The following is a 27,970-nucleotide window of genomic DNA, read 5'->3' on the forward strand; positions in this document are numbered from 1 at the left end:
CAACAACATGGGTTTTATGGTGATTTATTGAAAGGCAAAGTCAAGTTGATGCTATATACGCTGACTTTCATAAATAAATTGCAAATTAACATCAAAACAAAAACTCCAATAGTCTTTAATTACATCATGGTTGGCATTATCCTAACTAGACTTGCCACTGTAAGGGATATGGGGTTCTCATTTGTACCTCATATTACTTTTTAATTTAAATAAAGTAATTTTCAGTATTCTTTTTGTGCTTTGAACGCACGATGGCATATAACAAGCAGGATTATACGTAGCCATGATAGTAAATTAACAAAAGCTGAACATCAAAGTAATATCTCAATTGCCAAAGTACATGCGCATGGACCTGATTAGTCCACGTAAAGAGTTCGTCAATAAAACCACCCAGATATTGCGCTTTGTTTACTTCATTAGCTTTGTATTTAGCAAGATTACTCTTATTCAAATCTGTCAAACTAAAAGGCATCACTTCCGTTTGCGATTCATTTTAATCAAGTCCATTTTCGTTGCAACAAGTTATCTTTTAATTTACCGCAAAGGTTGATATTTTTTTGCGGTAAACGGCATTTGACTCACGAGTTGATTTGACACGAGCGGAGCGAGTGTTTAACAAACGAGTGACTTTAACAAAATTCAAAGCGTTGGAAATATCTCCGAAAACATCCGATTGCTCCCAAATCCGTGCGGTAAAATCCCGGAAACATCCGAAGTGGCTCGGATCCGTGGCAAACGAAACTGAAGCGGTAAAATGACTCTTCCCGGACGCTAGATCGGAGTGTAATTAGGTAATTTACAGACGGGAGTAGAGAAAATATCTAAACTAGCATCTGAGGCGATCCCAGTATGCTTTCTTGAAGTACTCCACTGATAACTGGAGTGTAAGATGAACTAACCGAGATATCATTACTTTTTAAATTGGTTTTTTGTTACCTACCGGTGAGGTAAGATTTCATCCAGCAAGAACTAACTCCGCGAATATAAAGGCATTTTTCGAAGATTTTTGAGAAAAGCGCTGCATATCTCCCCCCTTATGAATTGAGACTATAACTGCCTTTTTTAATGCATTGGGGAACGTAGCCTCTCTAAAAGATAAGTTAACCAGATACGTCATGGGTGCCACCAGACTATCAGCAACAAACTTGATAAAGAGAGCAGGCAATCCGATCCTCGCCAGCTGAATACTTTTTACTAACAGATAACAGACATAATAAAACCTTTGAAAAAGTGAGTTTATACTTTATATAAAACTTCTGGATTGCTCCTCCTGCGTCGGTTTTTATCGAGTCGAACTAGCTAACATTTCGCCAATTATACCCTGTATGATCTGTTCATAGATATAAGAAAGTGACCAATTTCGTTTGAACGGATTATCCAAGAGTGGTCATTAGCATACAATGCGACAAGATTATTATTATTAATTAACATAATTATTAATCAGTTAATTATTAATTAAGGTAATAATCTTGTTGCATTGTATGTTAATGACCACGCTTGGATAATCCGTTCAAATGCAATTGGTCTTATATCTATGAACAGACTATACCTGTTTTTATATTGTTTGATAGGGCGGAGTTAAATGAAGGGCATGACCACCGTCTCGGATGACCGATTCCCATATTGGTGACACACCGGATTCGTGACGTTATATCTCCTTAGAACTTTTGATAGGTGGTCGGCGATGTTTTGAATGTTAGGAAGGACAACAGTGGCAAGTGTGCGATGGCTTTCAGTCAGTTTCAGTCAAGCTCTGAGGAAGCCAACAGGATGATTGGCGAAACGTTAGTTAATTCGACTCAACAAAAACCGACGCAGGAGGAATCCAGAAGTTTAAAAAAATATATTTTTCTTTGGAAAAAAAAAGTGAGTTTGTTATTATCCCTTTTTTGTAGTATTGTAGCATTTACGTGCCCTGCAATTGTAATTGGGCCGTGTCACCTATTGGAAATAAAGTGTTATTATTATTTTTATTATTACTACCTAGGCACCCACTGGATATAATATGAATTTGCAAAGTTTAGTACGACTGTCTCTTTTTTTTGGACTTTCTGTCTTGCACCCACTCGACGCAACTATTAGCGTTCTAGACGGAAAATAGTGAATGAACCCTCGCGTCGCAGCTCTTAATTCATCGAATTTCGCGCTCCTGGTCGTCAGACATGCCCACATATTTACGTGTACATGTCGTGTCGCGTTCGGAATGAATTATGCGAACACGCCGGGCATATTTACGTCAATTGGCAAATGCAACTGTTGTCCCGAAGCCGAATTCCGAGCCGAATTAAATTCGTGCAACCAGCCAGGCAGCCGGCGACGGCGCGTATTTAAGCCGAAGCCCCACGCGATCGCGCCAAGCGAGTCATTTGAAACTTCGCGTTTTGAAAACTTATCGGCTTACCGTCGAACGCGGAAAACTACCCCGCACCTCCGTGTATTTCCATTTATGCCACTGTTAATGCCATTAAATCAAGCGGTCCGGCCGTATTTTAATTCGACGGTCCCTCCGTACCCAGGAAAATAGTTTTTTCGACTTTTTTTTTTTTCGGAAACGAATCGTTCTCTATTTCTGAACGATATTTTCAATATCAGAGCTAGAATACTGAAAACAGTCACTTTTGAAGGCACGTATTGATCATCATCAAGGGGGTTACTGACAAAATCGGCCGAATATTACGGAAACACGAGATATCAACGGCATGCAAACCTGATCATACCATCGGAGCAATACTAAGAAACCCAAAACAAAAAATTACTCTGGAAAACCAAGGAGTATACAGTGTAGTGTGCGGATCGTGCAGCCTGACGTATGTGGGACAGACCAACAGAAGGATTTCAGCCAGGTTCGAGGAACATCGTTTAGCCATAAGAAACAAACAAACAACATCTGCTTTGTTTCAGCACCAACATCAGACAGGCCATAAAATTGATTTCGGCACTTGCAAACAAATAGCTAATATTCCTGATTTTAGGACTAGGATTATACGAGAGGCCATCGAAATAGAAAAGTCCGGACACCTCAATACGAGAGACGACGCTCTGCATTTATCCAACACGTGGAGAACGATAATTAAACAGCAGAGCGATGCGCAGCAGCCAACGGGGACATCGCAACTACGATCGGGCGAAATTAACAACGCGACAATTCGGGGGGCGGAGCCACCTCCCCTCCCGCACAAGCAACACCGTTAACGCCTCCGGCGCAGGGTATAAATACCGCACGCACCGCCGATAACCTCGCAGTGTTCGAAATGTTTTCGGAGCGCGTGGTCCTACTTTTGGTTTGCTATTTTAATGAATTTTGGCACATATATACTATGTATGAAGAGGCATTATTTATCGTACCATTTTTTTAAATGTACCAGTACCGGGCGTACAACCGACGACGGCCTTTAAACCCGAATCAAGATAATAGCCTAAGATGACAAGGGTTGGCGTCAGATCTTCAGATTTTAATACATCTGAAATAATATTGAGGAATTCTACGTCGAAACTAACGAGAATTTCATTTTGATCTAGCAACGTTGTATATGTTGTATATGTAATTGATTTAAAAAAAAACATAAATATAAGGAGTGAATAATAATAATTATAGTGACGTAATAACAACATTTGAACCCCCGTATCCCCGCGTAAGTAATAAATTCGAAAATGGCGTCTCGATATTTGAAGACATTAGAGCTTCTGCGTCCGCGAAGACACCACGTTCGCTTAATTGAAGCGGAACGATTCTCGCTGGTCGGATCTTAAGAAGGCGAAACAAAAAAAAGAATAGGAGAAGGTGAGCCCCGGTTAATTCAATTCAATTTGAATACTGATGCCAATCTGCGGTTGTAAATACATCTGCGGGTGTCAAAATCGAACTTAATCACCGGCGGGACGTAACGTACGGCGCGCTCCTTTCGACCAACTCCCGGCGCGCGCGAAAGAAAGAGACGGGGCGGGAAAAATATAGTCGTTTTAAGGAAGTGAGGCCCCGCGAGACTGTTTGTTTATAACGAACGAAAATCGAGGAGCTGCAACGTCAATAACGGGGAGTGATTTATATTTTCGCCTTAATTGGCCGCGTAAGCGGAATGGATTTACTCCGACAAACACCTTTTTTTAGCGCTGATTGCTCGAACGGTTTGCATCTCTTCGCGCAATATATATATATATATATATATATATATATATATATATATATATATATATATATATATATATATATATATATATATATATATATATATATATATATATATATATACAGGGTTTTTCACTTAAAACTCCGCACGCCAATAACTCCAAAACGAAAAGAAATATTTAATTTATGTAAAAAGTAGTCAAAGTGTGGGGTCAAGTAGATATTTCCTAAAGTTTAAAAAATTCGACGCCTGCAAAGAGCTGGGCGTCGCGACGCGTCGAAAAATTATTCGATTGCAGAGACTTTGGAAATACGCGCATACAAAAGTACATATTATTTAAAAACTTTTTTGTTATTTACTCAAACTTATTTACTTTACCCGTTTCTAAGTTATACCGATTTAAAAAATTTCTTGATTAATAAAAAATGTGATTAACGCTTATTTTTACAAGTATGCCATGAATGTTAGTTACTATGGCAACCATTGTTATCGCAGTTGTTTTAAGTGCAATTACAAACAATAGATTTCAACTATTTTAGTATGATTTTATTTATTATTTTTTATCGATTTAGTTCTGATAACATGATAAATAAATGAAAAAACAGTAAAATACCTACAAGTTAATAACCAAAATTATTATTGCAATTAACTACATAATGACATTTCAAAAATTTTGTTCAAAATTATGTCCATCTGCTCGAACACAACTATCAAAAACTTTTAACAGATGAGCTTGGGTCACTTGTCGGAGAGTCCTTCTTGTGATAGCGGCACACTCTGCACTAATTTTGTTAATGAGATCAGCCATATCTTCGATAGGTTCTTCATAGATAACGTTTTTTAGGTAGCCCCAAAGAAAATAATCTGGTGGTGTAATGTCCGGGGACCTCGCCGGCCACCTTACCGGTCCATTAGTACCAAACCATCTATTGGGATATTCTCGGTTCAAATACCTCGTTACTATTTGGGCATTATGTGCAGGCGTTCCATCCTGCTGTAGCCACATATTCATTCTAGTGTCAAGAAGCACTTCTTCTAATAGTTCCGGAAGTGTAGTTTGAAGAAATCTTAAATAGCGATCTGCATTTAAAGTTCCTTCGTAAAAGTAAGGTCCAATAAGGAATCCATTTAATATGCCGCACCAAACATTGATACTACCTCTTTCTGTAATCGAACGAGGATAGTTTTCGGACCAAAAACGACAGTTGTGTCTATTATTATTATTATTTTGAAATCGACTTTCGTCGCTCCATAAAATTTTCGAGAGAAAATTTGTATCTTGGCTATACAAATTGGACAATGTCGCTAAGAAATACATTCTTCTAGCATAATCGCCTGGTTCTAGTTTATGAACTAGTTTACTTTTGTACGGGTGAAAAGAGTTTCTATGTAGAATTCTCCACGAAGAACTTATATTAACACCGGTATTTTCTTTTATCTCTGATAGGGATATCTTGGGGTTATTATCAACCTGCTGAATTACAGCAGCAGTATTTTCATCATTTGTAACCGTCCTGTTCCTATCTCTTTTAGGTTTTATGAAGCTGCCATATTATCTTAAGTTTTTACATAAACTTGAAAAGGTTTTTGCATCGGGGACTCTTCTATGCGGATAACGCCGTGCGTAAACTCTTTTTGCTTCTCTACAATTGCATCTGCATTCTCCAAACACCAGTAACATGTATACTTTTTCCTCTAAATTGCACCATTTTCACATAATAATTCTTAGTTTTTTTTAAACCGAACAAATTTGGATATTTCTTGTGACAAAATGTGACAATTTTTTGATACAGCAATAACAACTTACGTTTGTAATTGCACTTAAAACAACTGCGATAACAATGGTTGCCATAGTAACTAACATTCATAACCGTCTTCACACTGTATGTATATATTTGGCCAGATATGTCTCCTATCTGCTAAACACCACTTTTGCGGCCCTCATGGCGGTGACATTTTACAGACTTGAAGATTTAAATTCGCAAAGTAACAACATGCGAGTAAATCGTTGTTATACTGAAGCGAATTAGGGAGACCCCAGTCCCAGTTTTGGGGGAGCGCGTTTTTCTTATTTCCCCGCAAATTAAATCAAAACACGAAGCACATTGCAATGCGCTGTTATTCGGTTCTCTTTTTTATTAGGGGGAAACGGTAGAACGGTGATGAGAAACTTGAATTCTCTTGAACATTTTAGATTGGCTTGCGTTACAGAGACAGGTTTGAATGAAAAGTTTCGACAAATACGTCATGAACTAGGAAAATATTTTCCTGTGTTTCGAAAAGGTCAGTTCCTTTGGTTTCAACTCTGGTACAGAATTTAAGTTAACGATTTATGTAAATTAATCAACAATTATTAAATTTATGATTATATGAATGGTATATGGCATTTGCTTGAGATTATGCTTAATACTCCACTCTCAACAGAAAATTACAACAAAGTACTTAACATCATTAAACAAATTGCACTGAACAACGGCTACAACCCGTCCATTATAGATAAAATTATAAATAAAAAACAAATCCAGACAACTATTATGTCATTTTTCGGTATATATAGTAGTAGGTAATTTGTAAATATTATATTTGATAAAGACACGGAACAATTGTCATGTAAAAATATATAATTTCGTGAAAATGTGAACTTTTAGTTCTAATTTTTTTACATCCAGGTTTGGTGAGTAACGAGTTTCCAACATTTTCCCATATGAAGCCATCACAAACTTGGAAATTCACTTAAATATTTGCAAATTAGAATTGCTTAATATTATTTTAGGTAATGCTTTATTTAGATCAGATTATATCCTCAAAATTATTTCAAACATGCTTCAGATTTGAGTTTGAAATTATGAAGTAAAATTGGACAGCCTAAGTTTTAAACCCCTAAGTAAGTGCAGCACAAAAAAGCGGGAACAAGACCGCTTCACCTACATTCATACACCCCGCAGTTAGAGTACGTGCAGGAACGAGTGTCGAATATGAATATTACATCGTCTCCGGAAATTTCGGAATCCGTATACCTCGAACGGACATATTAAAACATAAATTATGAATTCGTTGCTTTAAACAGTTTATTAAGAGCGATAGTCGACAAGGCAGGCGCTTCCTCTTATCTGAAAGGTAAACTGAAGCAACAAGTTCATATCTTACATCATTAATAACCCCGTCAGTCAGTCGGTCCCCGCTGGCCCGGTTTTATTCGACGTAATTTTCGCCCCTTTTTTGCAAACATTAATGCAAAAAAAACGATATTTCTTAAATAATTTATTTTTTTATTCAGTACAAAATTAAAATCCTAGTTCTACTCTACTCTTTTGGTTAGTTGCTGCGTTGTCCGGACATTCGGCTGTGTTCAGTGCAGCAGTTCGTCATCATCGTTATGCTCCATCTCCCTTGCTATCGCCGTTCCATGTGGTGAAACCTCTCTTCCTGTTGTCCGTTAACTATTCTAAGATTTTCAGGGAAACAGTTTAACTGTGAAAACGGGAAATGCACTTGCAAACTCATATCACAACCTAGCCGACGAAAATGTAACATATTTTGAACAATACTTTCGTAGTTTTCGTCCTTAGAGTTCCCAAGAATAAGTCTCTTTCTTTAAATGAAACCCGGGCGTTTTTCTCGAACTTGGTCCATGTGTTTTGAAAATCCTTGTCTTTGCATACACATTGGCATCAGTTATAGCTGAAAATTCCTTCCCTAGGGCTTTAACAAGTCAAGTTTGATATGAATAAGAAGCAGTAAAACTTTTTTGGGCAACTATCTCTTAATACATTTTTGCTACCCGGTGTAAAGCTTGTTCCAGAGGGCCATTCTATTTGAGTCATGTCTATCTCTGGTCGAATAGCAGAGTCAAGATTGGGCTACACAATTCTGTTTCTCAAAAAACATACAAATACTGTACACCTGTGTTGTTAAAAACATCCTCCTCTAACCGTTCATTTCGTTAAGAATCAAAGTAAAGGAGTCAGGAGCGTTGATATGTATCAAGTATATTATTCATATTTTGATCGTATAAACACTATGTATACAGAGAGCAAGCACTTAACGCAAATACATGGGATTTATCATTGCATTATACAAGAAAAAAGAAACAAAGACATGCCGGAGGTATTTTTCATTTGATCAGAGATGTGAATAATAGAGGATTCCCACTGCTGGGTCCCAGCATTTTTCGTTTTCCCTCACCTTAAAAATACAATTTCGCCATAAAATGAGTTCTTCTATGTAGCTAAAAAAAGCTTGACCGCATTGAATGCGAAAATGAAATGAATAATCATCCTCTATTGGGGAGTATTTGGGAGTGGATGGATATTCAGTTAGATGAAAAACGAATTAGATTATCAAATTTTTAAAATAACATAAGTACCGAGTTCGGAAAACTGGAGCATAATCTCCTAAATTGAGGATATCTGTTTTGAGTTTTTTAGCTAAGTAGCCCGCAATGTACTGGCATTTTTGGAATGAAGTCTATTTGATCTAGATAATCCTGCTTCTGGTTAAATAATAAATGAATAATAATAGGGTGGGAACAGCAGTTTTTTTTATAATTTTTTTTAAATGTAAACCTAAAATTTAAAATTCGTGGTGAATTTAGTGTGTTACTCAAGACAAAAAAAACCTAATAACTCACTTTGTAAGTCTCTTTCGTAATCATTTTCAGTAAAATGAACTGAGCAGACAGCTTTTATCTGGATTAAGTTGTCCTCTCTTCTACATCGAACTAACCACTCGTTCCGAATAGTTCGGGATGCTAGATCTTTCCCTTTGGGAAAGCGATGAAATATATATAGTAATAACATTAACATTATTTTAAACCACACATATTTTTCCTTGTTTTTTTTTAATCAATAACATAATTGCCATCATTGTTAAATGACCTTTGGCCATCATCGTTTGGTCAGAGATTGATTGACACGATCCAACTGTTGACAACAAAAGTCAGCATCGACTGTTTGCCCAGAACTTCAAAGTGTACGACTACACCAAACACAAAACAGAGCCTTCCTTGGTTGAAGGCCCGGTTCGGCAGTACCTAAACGCCTGCTCTGCTTGGCTTACCTATCTGTACCAAATCCTCAAGTGCTTGTGACAGCTCTTCAATTGTATGACGAGAAATTCATTCTATTGGTCACGAATTGGTGAAAACAGATTATAACCTTCAAATTTGTTTTTTTTTTGTCTTTTGTGCTTATTCACGATATTTTTACTACGAAATTAATAACTAGCCAAGACTAGCAATAATAATAGAGGACCCTAATAAACTTGCGTACCGCCATGATGAAATATGACAACTTTGAGGAGGCTCTGTAAGAGACTGGGAGCTTTGTGCTTACTATAACGGATCCTTTTCATATTTCTAACACCTATATCGTATATGGTATTTTTAACCTAAAATTTATTATTATTAGAACATGTTCACTGTTTTAATAACCATTGTCTTATTCGCGGATCTGTTTCTAACTATATTTTGGGATATGTTCTTTCTCCCAAAATGTTGTAATTGGCTTTTTATAGAGGCGGTTGGGAAAAAAGCATTAAAAATCGCACGAACCGACCCCGAATTTTTTTCTTTTTCATCTTAAAATTTCCGAATTTCGTCAATTTCGCAAAATCGTTGCCGTTTTAATCGCCAATTAGCGACTAGAAAACGAAAGCGATTACGTCTGCGCGCGGCAACCAATTAGCTCGGAAACATACATTATGCGACTCAAATTAGTCGTTAACTAATAATCAAAACGGAGAAGTTTAACGAGACGTGCCGAGTTTTAATGGCGATACCGAGTCGCGTCGTTATTTAACTGTCAAACTTTTGCGTCCTACCGAGTTGAGAGCGCGGCACCGATGACAAATGGCAGTTTGGCGGACAAATTAGAGTACGGAAACTGATTTATCTCGCTTCAAAACTGAAGACGACGTTTGTAATTGACATTGGAAACATATTTTATTCGTCGTTTGCGCGCGATCCAATTTTTGAGCATATTTATGCTCACCAACTCCAAAAGGCACTATTTTTTTGGAAACAAAAACAAAATACTAGGTATATGAATGTGTTTCACTAATAAGAATATAAGAATAAGAAAATAAGCAAAAAAATAATGAATATTCGCGGGTGTCCCCAGTATAAGTGCTGCATTTTTAAAACCTAATAAATGATAACATGAAAATTATCTACGATCAAAAGTTTTCTAAAGCATTCACACCGAAACATCTAAAGAAAAGTTTCTTCATAACTACCTTTTCTAATTCTAATTCTAATTTATAGTAGTTTTCATCTTGAAAGCAATATTTCCGCAAGTATAGAATTTCAAAAGTTTCCTTGAAGATTGGTGTGGTCTGGACTGCGCACCGCCATGTTCCTATATTTATTAGTTCCCTTGGCATCGGTACTAACTTTCCGACACATTGTATAATGAAATTAATAGTCTTGAATTCTTAATAACCGTCCCATCTACCGACAGGAAATTAAAAACATTTCTCGTCCCCAAACTCTCTCAAATTTTGCCACCGGCACCGTGATGAAAACATAATGCCCTATAAAGCTGATATACCTAATTTCTAACGTAATGTTAGTTTTTCCCGACGCGTGGTATAAAAACAACCTCTCCCCTGACTACGATAACCACCAACGGTGCACAGTTCTCGACAATGTTTTTCAATTTTGCCGCTTTCATTCCCCCGCGGCTAAACGCGTAGAATGAAAAAAAAAAAAAGGCGACGTTGTTATTCATCTACTTAAGCGATGTCGAACACATCCGTCGACACTCACTCCGTATGTAAGAAAATCGGTATTTTTTGACTTTTAAAGAATGTAAAAGAGTACGAAATTTTCATATACTTCTTCCCCTTTTATAACTGGCTAAGTTATTTAGTGTTACACTTAGATAAAACAATTAAAATTAAAGGGAAACAAAAAAGGCCTAATTATTCATTAATTTTAACTGTTTTAAGCGAAAAACATCTAGAGGTATTTTATTATAAGTTCCGCTACGTCGATACCCAGTGGTAAATGTAACATGTAATTTGATTTGAAGATATCGACAAGAAATATGTCCCCTTGGCGCAGAAAAGTTGGTCTACAGCTTGGGGGCAACAAAGTGCGCAATCTTATTGCAATCATTTAAATTGCTATTAATTTTGCAAACAAAGCATAAGCCAAAGTAAAAAGTAATCAATCTCTCAAAAAACAGGAGAAGAAGAACAAAGAAATAGGAGGACCAAGTTGTTTATTTTCTCTTGGAATTATTTCTATATATCTCTCATTGTTACTAAGAAAAAGATCAACCTTTGGAGGTCTGGCCAAATGAGAGAATATATATATATATATATTTTTTTGAATAATTATCTAGACAGATAAGATCAGATTGGAGGTTATTATAATCTTCTCTGGTTTTGATTTAAGTACGCTTTGAAAAGATTTTTTATATCGTACGTAAACATAAAAAATAATAGTGGCCCCAAAGTGCAACGACTCATCTTGCATAAAACTCCCTAAAATTTAGGTAACCTCAAAGCGTCCTTTGAAGAATCTATGCTGGTGGATAAGTTTTTAAGAATAATTGTTTTGTCAAATTTGTTGCTGATAATGTTAAAGTTCGTGTTTGAGAAGCATATTGCAATCGTACTGAAACTTAAGATGTATAATGCTTCATAGATTCTATTTATACACAAACTATTATACCAGTTGTCGCCTTTCTATTTCCTCTGTATTTTCTTTTTCTATTTCCATAAAGGAAGAGTACATTCGTTTTTTTTGTTGTCTTCCTTATGTTCTTCTCCCGTAGTACTGAGTTAAGTGATCGGATTATCTTTCTTCCTTTTGCTACTCTTTCCCGAATTTCTTCCCTGCTATCTCCGTCCTTATTAAATATTACAACCAGATATTCGAATGGTAGATTTCTTACTTCGTCATTACCTACAATCATGTATTCTGACTTCGTCATGTTTATTTTCAAACCGGCATGTACATAGTACTCGCTCAGTTTCCGTACCATATAGCTCAGATCATCTACATCTTCGGCTATCACTATTTGATCATCAGCATAGAAGAGGGTCATAAGGAGGTTTTCATCTACGGCTATTCCCATACCTTTACATTGTCTTATCCACGTTTCAAGTTTTTCATTTATATATATCACAAACAATGTTGGCGATAAGCAACAGCCTTGTCGTAGTCCTTTATCAGTGGTGAAAGGTTCTGTTAGATGCAGATTTGCTAGTTTAACTCTTGCAGTGTTGTGCTGGTACAGGTTCTTGGTCGAATCGATTAATTTTGGCTTGACTCCTATGTCTAACATGTCTAAGTGTGTCTCTGTTTCCTCTTTTCTACAAGGATTTTAAGAGTAAAGATATCGTCTATCACCGATCTTCCGGCTCTTCCATTTCCTTTGTAGCTATTTGCTGTTCAATTTTTGATTTTATAACCCACGAGTATAAACGTCCGATTGAACATATAACTGCAATGCCTCTGTAGTTTTTAGGCTCTCTCTTTGATCATTTTTTATAAATAGGTGTGATATGACAAGTCTGCCAATCCTTTGGGACGTTTTCCCCATTTATGCACCTTCGGGAGAGATTTGTTATCATTCCTAAAAGTTATTCTGAACCATGTTTGAGAAGCTCTGATGGAATACCTCCCACGCCAGCCGCTTTTCTATTTTTTGTCTCTCTTAGAGCTTTTCTAACCTCCTCTATGTGTAATAATTGGATTTCTTCTAACGTTGTATTGAGCGGTTGTTCCTCGAATGCTCTAGTTATCCATTCCTATCCAATCACATAGTCACATAGATATATTCCACTATTAATTCCACTACAAAACTAGGTATTGATGTTTTTCCATGATTCCATATCGATATTTTTCGATGATTCCAAATATTATACATAATCAGTCGTGTGGTGCGAACACCCATAATGCCCATGCCCGTACTAATTAATCATACTTGGATTTCATGCTCTTTTCTTGTCTTTTTCTAATGATTATCTAAGAATAGTAATAAAATACTTTTGTGTACAGAAACGAATAAATATTGGTATAAAATGATAAATAAATAAAAAAATCTGTTCTAGTTGACTAAAACTGGCAACGTCGTAAGCGCGTGCGGGAGTTCTTCTGTACCGATCGAAGGGTTTCGACCTTATTTCATCTTCGGAAATGGAAAAAACGGACGATAAAACAATGGGGCTTTGTTTCCCGTCTCGGATTTATTTTTTCGACCTGCGACCGGATAGGCTTACATCAAAAATTCGGACTGGAAACGGGGACCGAATCTGTGACGTTTGCTTCGCGGGAGCGAGACGGAGAGGGAAAGACAAAGTCGAGATAAACGTTTTGCCCGGTCATCATTCTTTGTACCCCCATTATCAACGTTTACCGAGGGTCTCGGTTAAGTGTTTTTTTGGATAGCCTCGCTTTGATGTTGTTTTCTGGTCCGCGTCTCAAAATCTGCAGAGGTTCAGCAAGCGGTTTCATCGATCGAAAATTTCTTAACTTAATACCCACGACTACTGTTAGCAAAGCATAGGTAACGATGTTTGCGCATCCTTAACCATGTATAGATTGTTTTTTAATACCTCGGAAAGTGAGAGAAGGAGTTTAAAACGTAACTTTTTGTTTACTAACAGTAATTATCGAAAATTGAATGCTGGGACCAGTTTCCATTTTCGGCATTGTATAACAAACGAATGTAGGAAAGGTTACAAATTTGATGGAAACTGCATACAAGGTCAATTTATTTTATTTAAATTATAACGTAGTTGAATAGCTTTTTGTATTGTACAGGGTGCGGCAGCATAACTTCCTTTTTTCAAAACTCAATAAAAACTATTGTGTGCATCGGAAAATCTTTATTTATTTTTTGTAATGTAGGTACATGTCTAAAGTTTTTATTTACATTGTTTTGAAGATCAAATCTGTTAGGTGACGTCCCTCATTCTCCATACATTGCGTAAACCGATATCTGGCGTTTGTCATGACTTTTGTTAGCATAGCTGGTGTTATGTTGGCAATTTCTTCTTCGATGTTGGTCTTCAAATCTTGTAGGGTTCTTGGACGGTTCACATAAACCAGGGATTTCAAAAAACCCCATAGAAAAAAATCACAAGGGGACAGATCGGGAGAGCGTGCCGGCCATTCCAAATCGCCTCTAATTGAGATAAGGCGCTCTGGAAAGTGTTCCCTCAAAACAGCCATCGATGCTCTTTAATTGTGTGCTGTTGCACCGTCTTGTTGGAACCAAGTGTCCCCCAAATCCAACTCTTCTAGCCGTGGGAAAAAAAAATTCTGTAGCATGTTTACATACCGGTCCGAATTCACTGTCACTGTAACCTCATTTTCCTCAAAAAACCAGGGACCAATAATTCCAGCTGAGGAAATTGCACACCACACTGTGACTTTGGGTGAATGCAAAGGCCTTTGATGCAATTGTCGAGGGTTGGTGTCAGCCCAGTAGCGCATGTTTTGTTTGTTAACCGACCCACATAAATGAAAATGGGCTTCATCGCTAAAAAAAACAATAGCACCCTCGGGAACGACATCAAGAAGAAGCTCACACGCGTTCATCCGAGAATTGAAGTCACGTTCTGTAAGTTCCTGCACTATCGCCATCTTATAGGGATGAAAATGAAGATCATCACGAAGAATTCTTCTCACAGAACGATCGGATAGTCCAAGGGCAGATGCGTGTTTGCGCGCTGAACGCCGTGGTGATCGCAACATTGAAGTTCTCACTGCTTCAATGTTCTCAGGTGATCTAACGGGCCGAGGGACTCCAGTTCTTCGTTTTGTCGCACTTGCAGTTTGTCTGAATGTAGTGACCCATGTAACAATTGATTTGCGGTCTGGGACGGGAGCCAACGGGGCTAAATTAAAGCGATTCCGAAATGCACGCTGTGTTGCAACAACCGAACAACCGCTTGAAAAGTAGGCCTCAACGGCAAAGGCACGCTCCTCACTATTCCAACGCATGATGGCGACTGAACCCTGTCGGGACAAAACTTTACAGTACCCCCTCTTCAACGAGACCACTAGCGCCCCACTATGACATCAACTAACTGAATGGCGCGCATTTAAAAAAAGGAAGTTATGCTGCGGCACCCTGTATTAATATTTAAATGGTAATGGATGTTGAGTAAAAAGTATTCCTTAAAAAATAATATAGTTACTTTAAATAGAAGCATAAACATTCACTAAAAAATATAAAAAGATATCATAACAATAATATAGATATGACTCTATTAGGAACTTGTTACTCTGGGCTGGGAGAACGTCCATTGCGGAATGTCTTCTAATGCATGAAAAAATTGCCCTATCGATAAGCTTTAAAAACAAACTTCATTAAGGGTGATACAATAATTATGTTGGCAAGTTGGCAAAAATTAAATTAAGTTTTCAAAGAAACGTCCACAGGCTACTGTAATACTTTTTACAAAGCTTCTGGATTCCTCCAGTCATCCTGTTGCCTTCTTCAGAACTTGACTAAAGCTAAAGAAGCCGACGCAGCCGGAATCCAGAAGCGTTGTAAAAATTAAATTAAATATCATAAGCTGGAGGTTTAAATGGGCAACGATTGGCAAGCAATACAAATGACATGAGTGAAAAAAAAGATTCACAAATCAACATAGCCAAAAAACCTTACGCTATACTGAATCAATCCACGAACTGTGCAATTAGTACTGTAATACCACTGCCGCCAGAAGCTATATTAAATCATAGCATTCTAGAGCTGCCATCAGATATAAAGTCTAATAACACTGAGCGAATGAAGATGGGATGGGTGGGTCGACGAATAAGTCTTGGTACATTATTCCATAGTCAACGTTGACTAAACTGGAGTCTGGATACGTGTTTGAAAGAAATTAAAGAGAACCAAAAACAAATAAAGCAAATTTTTAAACACTTAAGATTAAAATATCGATTAAAACAAAAACGACCAAAAGGCAAAGCAATGGACAGCACATGGAAAAGAAGCACCTACGGTGTTGGCAATTACAAGGAGAGACAACAGAGAGAGACTAAAAGTACAACCAGTCTCGAACCACCTAAACAATGTAAACGCGAGAGGATTGAGAAAAGTGGAAGCAGCAAGAATGGCGTAAATGGACTAAAAAAATCATTATTAAAATTAGGAAAAATTGGGAATATTCCCCTCAAACAGTTCCCATTCGTACTCGACACTTGGGGCACCATTCAAATCGCCTGCCCCGTTTTAATTAACTTCGCAACTATCGATACAGAAAATCTTCAACGGTCTAACGTGCTATCGCAATTTCAATCGCACACTATTACTCAACATCGTCTTAATCGTACCGGGCGGTAAAAAAGTACCATGTAAAACCAGTAGGACGACGGCACGGCCGCTTTAACTGAATTACGTTACGCGTGTACAATTAAAAATAACGCAAAACTAATTACGTAACATTCCGGGTCGGCCCGGATTCCGCTTTTAAGCGAAAACCGAACCAGAATGCGAATAACGTCCGTTAAGTATGACCGAACTCCGGGCGATCTATTCTTGACGGTTTGCGTTATGGCCGTAAACGAGCTGTCAATTTTAATGAGAGCCGATCTAACGGTGCGTACGTTAATAATTACAAACGTTATCGTAGCGATTCCCAGATTGGGTTCATAGCCAGTAAGATTAAGATTAACCCAAATGTAACTCTCCCTAGTTATAGAGCTTTATCCAGGCTCGTCGCTCTGATTGGACCCTATAGCTTCGATGGCTCCTTAGTGTAACTCATTGCTTCTTGTTTGGTGACGCCTAGAACATGGAAATCTTCAACTCCCATTAGGCTAAGATGCCTGTTAAGCAGTCGGTATCTTGTAGCTTAGTAAGTCTGCTGTAATTTTAGCACAGCCCTTTCAAATTCTGATAAGTTGCAAGCACTTTACTCTAAGTTCTAATCCATAGAGAGAGCCTATAATAGTAAGTAAATAAACAATTAATATCGAAGAGGAAAGGAACAAGGGAAAAGGGACAAATAAAAGGAGAAGAATAGGAAAAGATGAACAAAAAAGAACAAGTATTACTTTAAACTTAACTTACTATTATCCGAGAGATAGACCCCTAATGGATTCTGGTGTACAGTATGATGGAAGTCCAGAATAGCTCCTAAGTATACTAGAACTAGTAATTTTACGCCGCTGCATTGTCCAACCGCGACTTGTTTTTATCAGGCACATCGGATAGTATTATACGAGGTTCGTTTTCTTAAATATTATTATTATGGTTTTTCGTTAAAAGTTTTGCATGATCAAAAAAGGTAAGGCAATATTTTACGGTTATCGACAGCGTAATCCTATAAAATTCAAATTAGTAATGACAGCATTGATTATTTTATAAGCCGACGGTTTGACATTTAAATTTCAAATGAGTCCGGCGGTGGCCAATCGCGTTCGACCACCGCACTCAAGCTGCGACTTTGATTTACAGGATCTAGTTAGACAACGGTTAAATTCGAATAAATCTTTGTCTCTTTCTGGCATTTTTATTTGTAAACGTTTCTCCAAATGAAATATGTATGTTGTTTCGAATGATATGCGTGTGTGTGTACGCATGTGCTTTATGGTAATCCGCTACGAAAGAATTCCGTCGTTGATCTTAAAAAAAAAATCTTATAACAATAACGATTGTTTTTGATTTGTTGCGAAAGCCCGATTTATTTTCCTAACCCCGCGTCGGACATGCGAAATAAAGTTCCACATTTTTCCAAGCGGCATTTCAATGTGACGAGGTGTTATTAATGGACCTTCTCCTGTAGACTACTCAGAAGATAAGTATGTAACGCAACAAGCTTGAGAAACCACGTTATAGTCACGAGTCCGTTTGCCCGAAATATACTATACTTTTTCTACCACTATTTGTTTCTAGATACATTTTTGGAAAACAGCGGGAACAGCTTGATTCAGTGACAAACTCCAAAATACTATCGTTATTTCAATAAAATTTTCCGCTCGAAGTGACTCGCGAACAAAGGTGACATCTTAAAGTGACACTTTCCTGACGCTTCAGCTGCGCATAATTGGATTTGTTGAGAGTATGGAACAGAAAGAAAATTCCCGTGGTTGAAATATGTATCTATCTTCATAATTAACTGCTTTCCAGAATTGCAAACTCATATATAGCGTAAGGTAGGTGAGGTTTACTCTCGACGGGATAGCTACAAAATATAACTTAATTTTAAGCAAATTCATATTCATATTTTCGCGATAACGAATACATATGTTCAGGGTGACATTATAAATGATAAAATTATTTGCCCAATTATCTATAAGACTGAATGGCGAAAGATACCATAATATAGTGACAAATGAAGTCAAAAATGTAATTAAAAACTTACCATTACAGCAATACCGAGAACGTACCAGGATTGTGCCTCACCACAAAACGCCTTACCTGCAAAAAAATATTTCAATGAGAAATAGGAAACCTGGATTGGACGTAATGGAATAATGGGAGTCTAAATAAATAAGACTTGTGCATATCTACGGTACATTATTGGTACAAATGACATTCGCAGTCAGTTTATTGTTAACGATTTAAATAAACGAGATGACGATATCTCCAAAACAGCAGAGACATGTTCCTTGAAGACGTGTTGTTTTATTTTAAAAAATTGATGTCATACAAAAATAATACATATCCAATATTTAATCTTTTTTTTCTTATGACAAATTCAAAAACTATATATAGTAAAACACAAACATATTGACCCTCTTTTAATAACTCATGAAAGAACTGCGTGGGGTATCAATATATGAAGAATCACCCTGACTACAATACAAAATATTGCAAAAAAAAAATTTCGTCCAAGTGCTCTAGAATAATACTCAGCAATTTTGACTAGTAAAATAAACTCTGGCATAGGAGAAATATGATATTAAATTAAATTAAAATGATATTCAATGTTTTTCTTGTTGAGAATGCAAATCGCAAATGCACTGTGATGCAAATATTGATGCTAGTGCTGGTTATCGTCGGGTTTTATAACGATACACAGAATAATATTTTCATGTAAATTAGAAATTTAAGTGACTCTACGTTAGTAAAACCTCTTGCTAATTTTTCGTTAATTATTACCCATAAAATAACAAATAGTTCTTTTTTTAACAATACCGATAAGACTTGACTTTTTGGAAGTGAAAAGTTGATTTGCATATTGATCTTACAAAGTCTGATTGCCGAAATGCTGGAATCTTCAGAAGTTTGCAATGCACTAGGCTGATTTAATTGCGAAATGTTGTTGAATGTCTATGCAAACAAATGGAGGACGTGTTTCCAAAGCGATTGTCACTTTTTTCTTGTTTTGTGTATTTGTGTATTATCTATTGCAGATTTTCGACAAACGCTCATCAATTTAACGTAACTGTTTATAGTGAAATATCAAATTCTTAATACTGTTAGATCTCACACTGCTATGATGATTTATTGACCCTCTCGGCGATTATTTTCCCCCACCTTAGATGGTTTCCATGGTAACCATTCATATTTAGGTAACACGGGGTCCTTCAAGGTTCCCATTCGGGGCCTTTGTTTTTTATAATTTGCATTCCTGACATAACAAAATGTTTTCTTTATAGCAAATCTTGGTTGCTGAAAATTTTCAGGTAAAAATTACCACACCTTCAGACTACATAAAGTTCCAGGACGATATTCAGTGCTGTTTCTATATTAACATCGAAAAATGCTGCGTTCTTTCTTTTATTAGGAATCGGTTTCCTATTCCCCTCAACTACTCAATTGACCGGCCAAATGGAGTCGACATTTTTATTGAGATTCCCCGAATTGCTGAGTATCGTGGTCGGGTATTCCTTGAAGAGGTTATAGGTTATGGACATCACAAACGCATAATATGTTATTATAATATACATATTATTATTAAATAATGATAGATAACACTCGACAATAGCGAACTTAAACAAAATTTTAATTTGAAAATTATTGCTCATAAAATATTAAAAGAACCACGAAACAAAAATGATTTTGTATGTCAGTAGATGTATAGTGCCGATATAAGCAACAGAAACCGTACATAACCTCAATTTCCTAACCCCCCCGCAGCGGGGGCCCCCCGCGCGTGGCGTCCTAGTGTCCCCCCTGTCTACCAGAGTGCGCTCCGCCCCCCACCCAGCTTGTGTAGCGTCCTGTTTTGCCCCGGTTCCGCCCGTCGCTGCTAGATGTCGCGCGCTTGTGTAGCGTCCTGTTTTGCCCCGGTTCCGCCCGTCGCTGCTAGATGTCGCGCGCTCCGACCGTCGTAGGCCCCCCCGGTAGAGGGCGGTGACGGTGCGGCGCGGTGACGCGGTGGATCGGGAGGATAATTAAATAAACTTGAATTTTAATACATTTTATTTTATTTTATTTATAAAATTGGTCTGGCGAGGAGTTTCTTCTTCTTTTTATGTCGATTCAGTCGACCATCCCATTGTTCCTGTTCCTTGCGTTGTTCTTCTTCCCGTTCCCGGAGGAAATCTAAATACGAAGTGCACTCCTCGCCGTCCCACTCCGTCGACCACCCACCCGGGTACTCCTGCTGCTCCTTTGTTTCTTTTGATCCACCGGGTTGCTCCTGCTGCTGGTGATGTTCCCTTGTCGTTTCATGTCGTACCGGGAATTCTAACCCCCGGTACTCTTTGTGTGATTTGAATATGTGACGCCCTAAGCGATGCGCCAACATAATATGCGACTTGTCATACGGACAAACCGCGATTTTTTCTAGAACAAAACAAAGTATGATATGTAGCGTTTCCTATAAAACACACATTTTTTTTTAAAACAAAACTTCCAAAAAGGGGGGTTATCAAATAATTTTAAAAATTGTTTTTTAAGTTATACGCGCATACCAAAATTCACGTTTCAATTCACTGTCATTTAAATGTAAGTGTATTATTGTCAAAAGGGCAAACTGCAATTTTTTAGTACAAAAAATAAACAAAAATATGTATATATTTCGCGTTTTCCCCATAAAACGCACATTTTTGAAACAAAACTTTCAGTAATTTTAAAAATTGTTTATTTTTTAAAAGCCAAAATTCCCTATTCACTGTCATTTAAAAGATATTAAAAACGCTCAATTTAATTCGATTATTATTGTCAAAAAGGCAAACTGCAATTTTTTAGTACAAAAAATAAAACATTTTTGAAACAAATTTAAAAATTGTTTATTTTTTAAAAGCCAAAATTCCCTTTTCCATTCACTGTCATTTAAAAGCTATTAAAAACACTCAATTTAAATCGGTTATTATGCAACGTAAAAAAGATGAGTATCATATTTTAAAACAGGTAGAAACTAACCAAAAAAGTGATAACCCAAACTGAAACCCACAAGAAAAGACGCGCACTGTATAAAGGTAATTAAAATATAAAACTTACCAGTTGTAGGGTCGTAGGGAAATGGACATCGCACTTCTCTATTCATTGCACTGAATATAGTCTATAATACACATGCAACGTATTTATACACATGCACTCCCTTCCATGGTTGAATTAAAAGTCGAAAGGTCTTCTACCCACAAGCACCAACGCCGATTTGAATAGACGCGATGTTGTCGCCAGACAACCGTGCAGGTAGGAGTCTCAGGGTCAACACGCTTTCACACGGGAACGCAACCGTTTCGGACGTTGGACGAACGTATGTTGCCGCAAAAGATCAAGGCCAACTTGCTTTCATTTTTTACAATCTCCGTATGGGATGTGGAATTTCAAAACGCGCCGAGTCTAAATGTCAAGTTGTTTTGCTTGTTGAGAATAATAATTAATTGCCCCCTTTATATTTGCTCCGTGGGATTAACGTAATGGGAAAAATTTGTTGCAACGCATGTGGAGGTGTCTTCGTTTGTTAACTTTTAGAAAGTATTCTCGCACCGTATAAATACATCTCATTTTTCTCTGTTTTGTCAGTAGTTGTTTTTGGTATTATTCGTGCAACGTGGAAGCTAACTTAGTGGTTTGGTGTTCGTACAAAAAATCAGTAAGTACCTTTTTTATTGTCTTATTTTAATTCTTTAACATTTGTTATTATTTTATAAAGTTCCTAAAGATCATCTTAGTACTCTCAACCCGTAACCGCAAATAGAATAGCAGCAATCTTAAGCGTAAGTTTTTTTTATTTTTTTAATTTTGAGATAAAATAATTAATAATAATTTATAGATGGACTTAAGTCAACTGAATCAAACCTGTCTTGCAGAAGGTGATTTTGAGCAGCCGATTGTCAAACTGCATGAATTGCCGATAGGCGTTCCGTTTAAAATTACTAGAGCCAAAATTGTTAATACAAAATTTGGCAATTCCGTGTTGCTGCAATTAGAAAATTCCGTAGTATTTCTTCCTACTCGCGTGACAGAAGCTTTCCGTCCGAGACTAGAACACTTTGCGTCGGGGCAGTACAAACTGGTCTACGAGGGATCCAAAGATATTGGAAAGCCCAACTCTTTAAAGAAATTCAAAATAATTCAAAATTAATCAACATATTATACAGGGTAAGTCTTATTTACTGTTATATATTTAATAAACCACGATGCGCGTAAAGCAGATCATTCATAGAGCGCAAATCTTAATTTTAACCTTACAAAAATTAAAAAAGCATATTTCCGACAAGTTCACTCTTAGAGATAGTGATGTGTGGCTTAGGAGACTAAATAAAAATATTGAATCTTGCAACCAAATCGTTTCTAACGAAAAGGATTTCTCTATTGGGTTAAAAAGAAAATTACAAACTACAATTCAACATCTGAAAGCTATTAGAAAAATTATTCTTAATTATCAACATAAGCATTTTGGATTGGGATTACAAAGTAGTAGCCGCGAGACAAACACAAATGAAATGGTTGTATGGGAATCGGTAGCGTCGTGTTTCCAGGGAAGAGTTCAGACCGGTGTCATAATTAATTTACTTCATAAAGATTTAATTCAATTTTTAAACGATTCTCGTCCAATATTTCAACAAAAAATTAGTCAAATTTTAAAGAAATTTTTATTGCTGAAAGTAAATACCACATTTTGCGGTGAATTTATTAAGGCAAAAAATGATGTCCAAGGCGAAGTTGATGTTAAATATCTGAGTACCGGAAATGCTGTAGTTGATTTAGGAACAGAATTGAATGATTGGTTTGTTGAAAATGTGCAAGATAAAATTTTAAATCAAATGTCAGAGTTTCAGGAACGTGATTCCGGGTGGGCTTTAAATAATATTATTTATTTAGAGATTAACATTAATAAATTTGAAATGGGTAACGGGTCATCCTTCGTTGAGTTGCCTAAAGAAATTGCGAATAAAAGGGCTTGTATTAACATTAGAAATGACGATCAAGCGTGTTTTTATTGGTCAGTTGTATGCGGACTCTTTCCAGCACGTTTTCGTCAGTATTTACCCTCTTCATATCCATACTACAAAAGTGTTTTGAAAACTGAAAATTTACAAACACCTATGGAAATGAATAAAATAAGCAAATTTGAAAAAGACAATGATATTTCCATCAATGTTTATATCTTAGAGCTTAATAAAAATGAAAAAACTAGTTTTTATTCCGTGTTACCTGCACGATTAACAAAAGAAAAACGCGAAAAACATTCAAATTTGTTGTTAATACAAAATAAATATTATCCAAAAGTTAATGATTTTGATCCTGATCCGCAAGATAATGATTATGAAGAAATAAAATATCACTATTGTTACATTAAAAATTTGTCTCGATTAGTTTCCTCACAGCTCAGTAAATATAATCACAAGAAATACATTTGCGATAGGTGTTTGAATTATTTCAATAACGAAACTCGTCTACATGACCACGAAACAATATGTTCCAGTTTCAATGAGTATAAAGTGTCTTTTCCCAAATATGATTACGTTGAATTTCGAAACCATATATATAAACAAAGGACTCCGTTTGTAATTTACGCCGATTTTGAGAGTCAATTGAGAAAAGTAAATTTGAAAATTTCAGATAAAACCTCGAAATACCAAAAGCACGAAGCTTACAGTGCTGCATATTACTTTAAATGTTCTTATGATGATTCAATATCATTTTTCAAAAGTTATCGTGGTCTAGATTGTATTGATTGGTTCGTGGAGGAAATATCTAATTTATCAAAATTTGTTCGTTCAAAATTTAAGGATATTATACCAATGGATAGTGAAATTAGTCTAGATCAAAGGTCGAGTCATTGTCATATTTGTGAAAAACCTTTTTTAAAAGAAGATGTTATTGTTCGTGACCATGATCATTTTACTGGTAAATTTAGAGGTTTTGCCCATCAGGCTTGTAATTTAAATTTTAAAAAAATATTTGTAGTGCCCGTAGTATTCCAGAACCTTTCTGGATACGATAGCCACTTCCTGCTTCCGGTTTTAGCAAAAAAAAGCTATGTATCCATAGTTCCGGTTAATAAGGAAAAATACATCTCTTTTACATATTTCGAACCTGATTATAACATAAAATTTAGATTTATAGATTCGTTTAGATTTTTGGGAGCATCTCTGGATAATTTAGTTTCCAGTATGGATAAAAATGAACTATATATTTTAAGAAAAGAATTTTCCGATCTCGACGAATCAAAATTAAATTTACTGTCGCAAAAAGGTATTTTTTGTTACGATTACATCGACCATATAGACAAATTAAATGAAACAACTTTACCCCCGATTGAAGAATTCTATAATAAATTAAGTGAAAGCAATATTAGTGAAGAAAAATATTCCCACGCACAAAGTGTTTGGCAGTCGTTTGAAATAAAAAATTTAGGCGAGTATTCAGATTTGTATTTAAAAACCGACGTTATTCTTCTGGCAGATATATTCGAAAATTTTCGAAAAACTTGTATGGCAACACACGTTTTGGATCCGGCGTGGTATTTCAGTATGCCCGGGTATACATGGGATTGCATGCTTAGATTCACAAAATGTCGTTTAGAACTTTTGCGCGACATTGACCAAATTATGTTTATCGAGCGGGCTATACGAGGTGGAATTTCGGTGTGTGTTGGTAGATATGCGGAGGCCAACAATAAATATATGCCCAACTACGATTCATCCAGGGATGATTCCTATATCATGTACTTTGACGTCAATAACCTCTATGGCAAGGCCATGTGCGAGCCTCTTCCTTACGGAGGATTCGACTGGATGTCTCATCAAGAGATTGATTCATTTAATGTCATGAACATTCCAGATGAATCTTCCCAAGGATATATCCTAGAGGTAGACCTGGAATACCCGCAGAAATTACATGACACACATAGAGATTTTCCATTTTGTGCCGAACATCGAGTGCCCCCCAATTCAAAGTTACCAAAACTAATGACTACTTTGTATAATAAAGAAAAATACGTCATACACTATCGCAATTTAAAACAGGCTCTCAAAAACGGTCTCGTACTAAAGAAAATTCACAAAATATTAAAATTTAACCAATCTCGTTGGTTGAAATGTTATATCGATCATAATAATAAATTAAGAACCCAAGCAAAGACAAAATTTGGTATAAATTTATACAAATTGTTTAATAATGCCGCTTACGGTAAAACAATGGAAAACATTCGCAAGCATCGTATTGTTAAATTTGTTAAAGCGTGGGATGGTCGCTACGGTGCGAAAAATTTAATTTCTAGTCCTAGATTTCACAGTAGAACCATACTTGATAACAATTTGTTGCTTATAGAATTAAAAAAATCGGAACTTTGCTTTAATAAGCCACTTTATATTGGAATGTCCATATTGGATTTGTCGAAAACGACCATGTACGAGTTTCATTATAATTACATGCTTCCAAATTTGGGTCCCGAAAAATGTAAAATTCAATACATGGATACGGACAGTTTCATTTATAATATCAAATGTTATGACGCATATGAAAGCGTTATTAAGGCCGATTTAACAAAATTTGACACGTCTGATTATCCTAATGACAATCCCTATAATATACCGCAAATCAACAAAAAGGTTTTGGGGTTGATGAAGGATGAGACTAATGGCACCATCATTAGTCATTATGCTGGGTTAAGGTCGAAAATGTATACTTTCAAAATTTTAACGGGTTCGGTAGTTAAAAAGTCAAAGGGTATTCAGTACAATATTGTAAAAAATAAAATTTCATTTGATGACTACGTAGAATGCTTAACAAATTTTAGGGAAAAGTACGCCACTCAACGAACCATTCGTTCATACACTCACAATGTATTTAGCATCGAACAAACAAAAGTTGCCTTGAGTCCTTTAGACGATAAACGTTATCTTTTGCCGAATTCATATGAAACGCTTCCGTGGGGACATTATAAAGTGCCGTAATTATTTTTTAATATATTTTTGTTACAGATTATGGTCAAACAACTTACATTAGAAAGCCTTTGTATTATAACAATTTGCGAAAATATTAGGTGTAGTGCTGATTTTTTGCTTGAGTCACCTTTGCCTTGGAAACTAACGATACTAATATTTAAATATTATTCGAAATATAGATGGAGGTACCTTAAACAACTAGCGCTCCAGTCTGATGGCAATTCTTTATTAAATTTAGAATTCATTCTGTTGAATAAGAGATTTGGATCGTCTTACAGAAATAGCATTTTGGCAACTCCAACCATTGATTTTGACGGAGAATCCGCTTACTGTTTATGGGTCAGTTATTACAGGATAAAATATTCGGAAATTTTAGTTTGTAAATCTTGTCACTTTATATTTCAAGTAGTTAAAAAATTTAAAAAGAAAAATTTTAGACTTTTATTGGATCACTATCATTTACAGCTGGATATAAATAATTTGAATGATGTATATCACGATAAACAATTTTGGTGTCAAAGCTGCTTTGAAGAAGTTTTGTTCACTGTAGAAACTGAAGATGAATGTAATTTAATGCTTCACTATGAGAGAAAATATGGAAAAAAGTTACGCTTTTCTGATAGCACATTGAACTATTAATACTGTGGTTTTATTATAACATATGTAACTGTAGATAAGGCTTTTATGTATTGATTGTATGCCATTGTATTGCAACAAGAATAAACATGTATATATTTAGACGCTATTTTCTTTTTTACCACCACCACAACACCGCATAATAATTACACAGAAGTTTGTAATTGTATAATTTATTTATTATATACATTATTACTATTTTACAATTTCGTTAAATGCTAAATTATTAAATTGTTCTAGTTTTCTTTTGCACTCTTGAGCTTGCATCCGCGCCACTTGCAAGTCTGTATTAAAAAGCGCAATTTGTGTTTCAATTTCGTTGATATTGCACTCTAATCCCGACAACTGAGACGCCAAGTTTCTTTTTAAATTGAATGCCTCACAAATGACACTTTTTTCTCTACCGTCCGTGAACACTTCGAGCCAATCAGCGGATGACGTTGGAGCTGCAAACGCTTCACTTGTGGTAGTTTTCTTCTTCTTCTTGCGGGATACGACCGACGCACTTTGTTTTCGTTTGGTCGCAGATTTTTTGGTTTGTTGCTCTACAGGAACGAAGCTGGACGGGAGCACTTCTGATGAAGGAAATTGCAACTCGAAATTTTCCAATAAATTATACAATTCGTTGGATGTCACAATTTTCTCTTGAGCCATCATATACACGTATTTATGTCAGAACTTCTAAATCGAGACTAAATTTATTTCAAAACGTCTACGTTGTCTACCCACGAATCGTGCGACTTATCCAATCCCAACCAGCGCACGAGAACCATATTGCCTCGTCTGCGCAACACCTTTTCGACGAGATATAAGTCCGGGTTAACTGTCTTCTGCAATTCTTCTTCATAAAATCCGCCCATTATGGGTTTACCCTGCATATCTTGAAGCAAATACGTTACGGGGTTAGTAACCCGTACTTTAACAATTTTAAACAATTCCGTGG

At 36.3% G+C, this 27,970-nt stretch overlaps 2 protein-coding genes and 1 long non-coding RNA gene across 7 annotated transcripts in view; 1 reads left to right on the forward strand and 2 right to left on the reverse strand.

Annotated features, from left to right (window-relative positions):
* LOC132706855 (ephrin type-B receptor 1-B) overlaps positions 1–27,970 on the reverse strand; it is a 340,303-nt gene that overhangs the window by 118,024 nt on the left and 194,309 nt on the right. The gene's annotated exons all lie outside the window — the stretch shown is intronic.
* LOC132706713 (uncharacterized) lies at positions 20,481–21,629 on the reverse strand. Its single transcript, XM_060678198.1, has 2 exons — positions 21,491–21,629; positions 20,481–20,833 (listed from the first exon to the last, which is right to left on the reverse strand). Exons 1-2 carry the CDS (start codon positions 21,534–21,536, stop codon positions 20,481–20,483), a joined length of 399 nt encoding a protein of 132 aa, XP_060534181.1. The 5' UTR covers positions 21,537–21,629.
* LOC132706715 (uncharacterized) lies at positions 22,097–26,961 on the forward strand. Its single transcript, XR_009619634.1, has 3 exons — positions 22,097–22,212; positions 22,269–22,597; positions 26,428–26,961. It is a non-coding gene; the product is annotated as an uncharacterized LOC132706715 (long non-coding RNA).

This window comes from Cylas formicarius, unplaced genomic scaffold, assembly GCF_029955315.1.
Source record: "Cylas formicarius isolate icCylForm1 unplaced genomic scaffold, icCylForm1.1 PGA_scaffold_8__14_contigs__length_24414737, whole genome shotgun sequence".
Taxonomy (NCBI): Eukaryota; Metazoa; Arthropoda; class Insecta; order Coleoptera; family Brentidae; genus Cylas; species Cylas formicarius.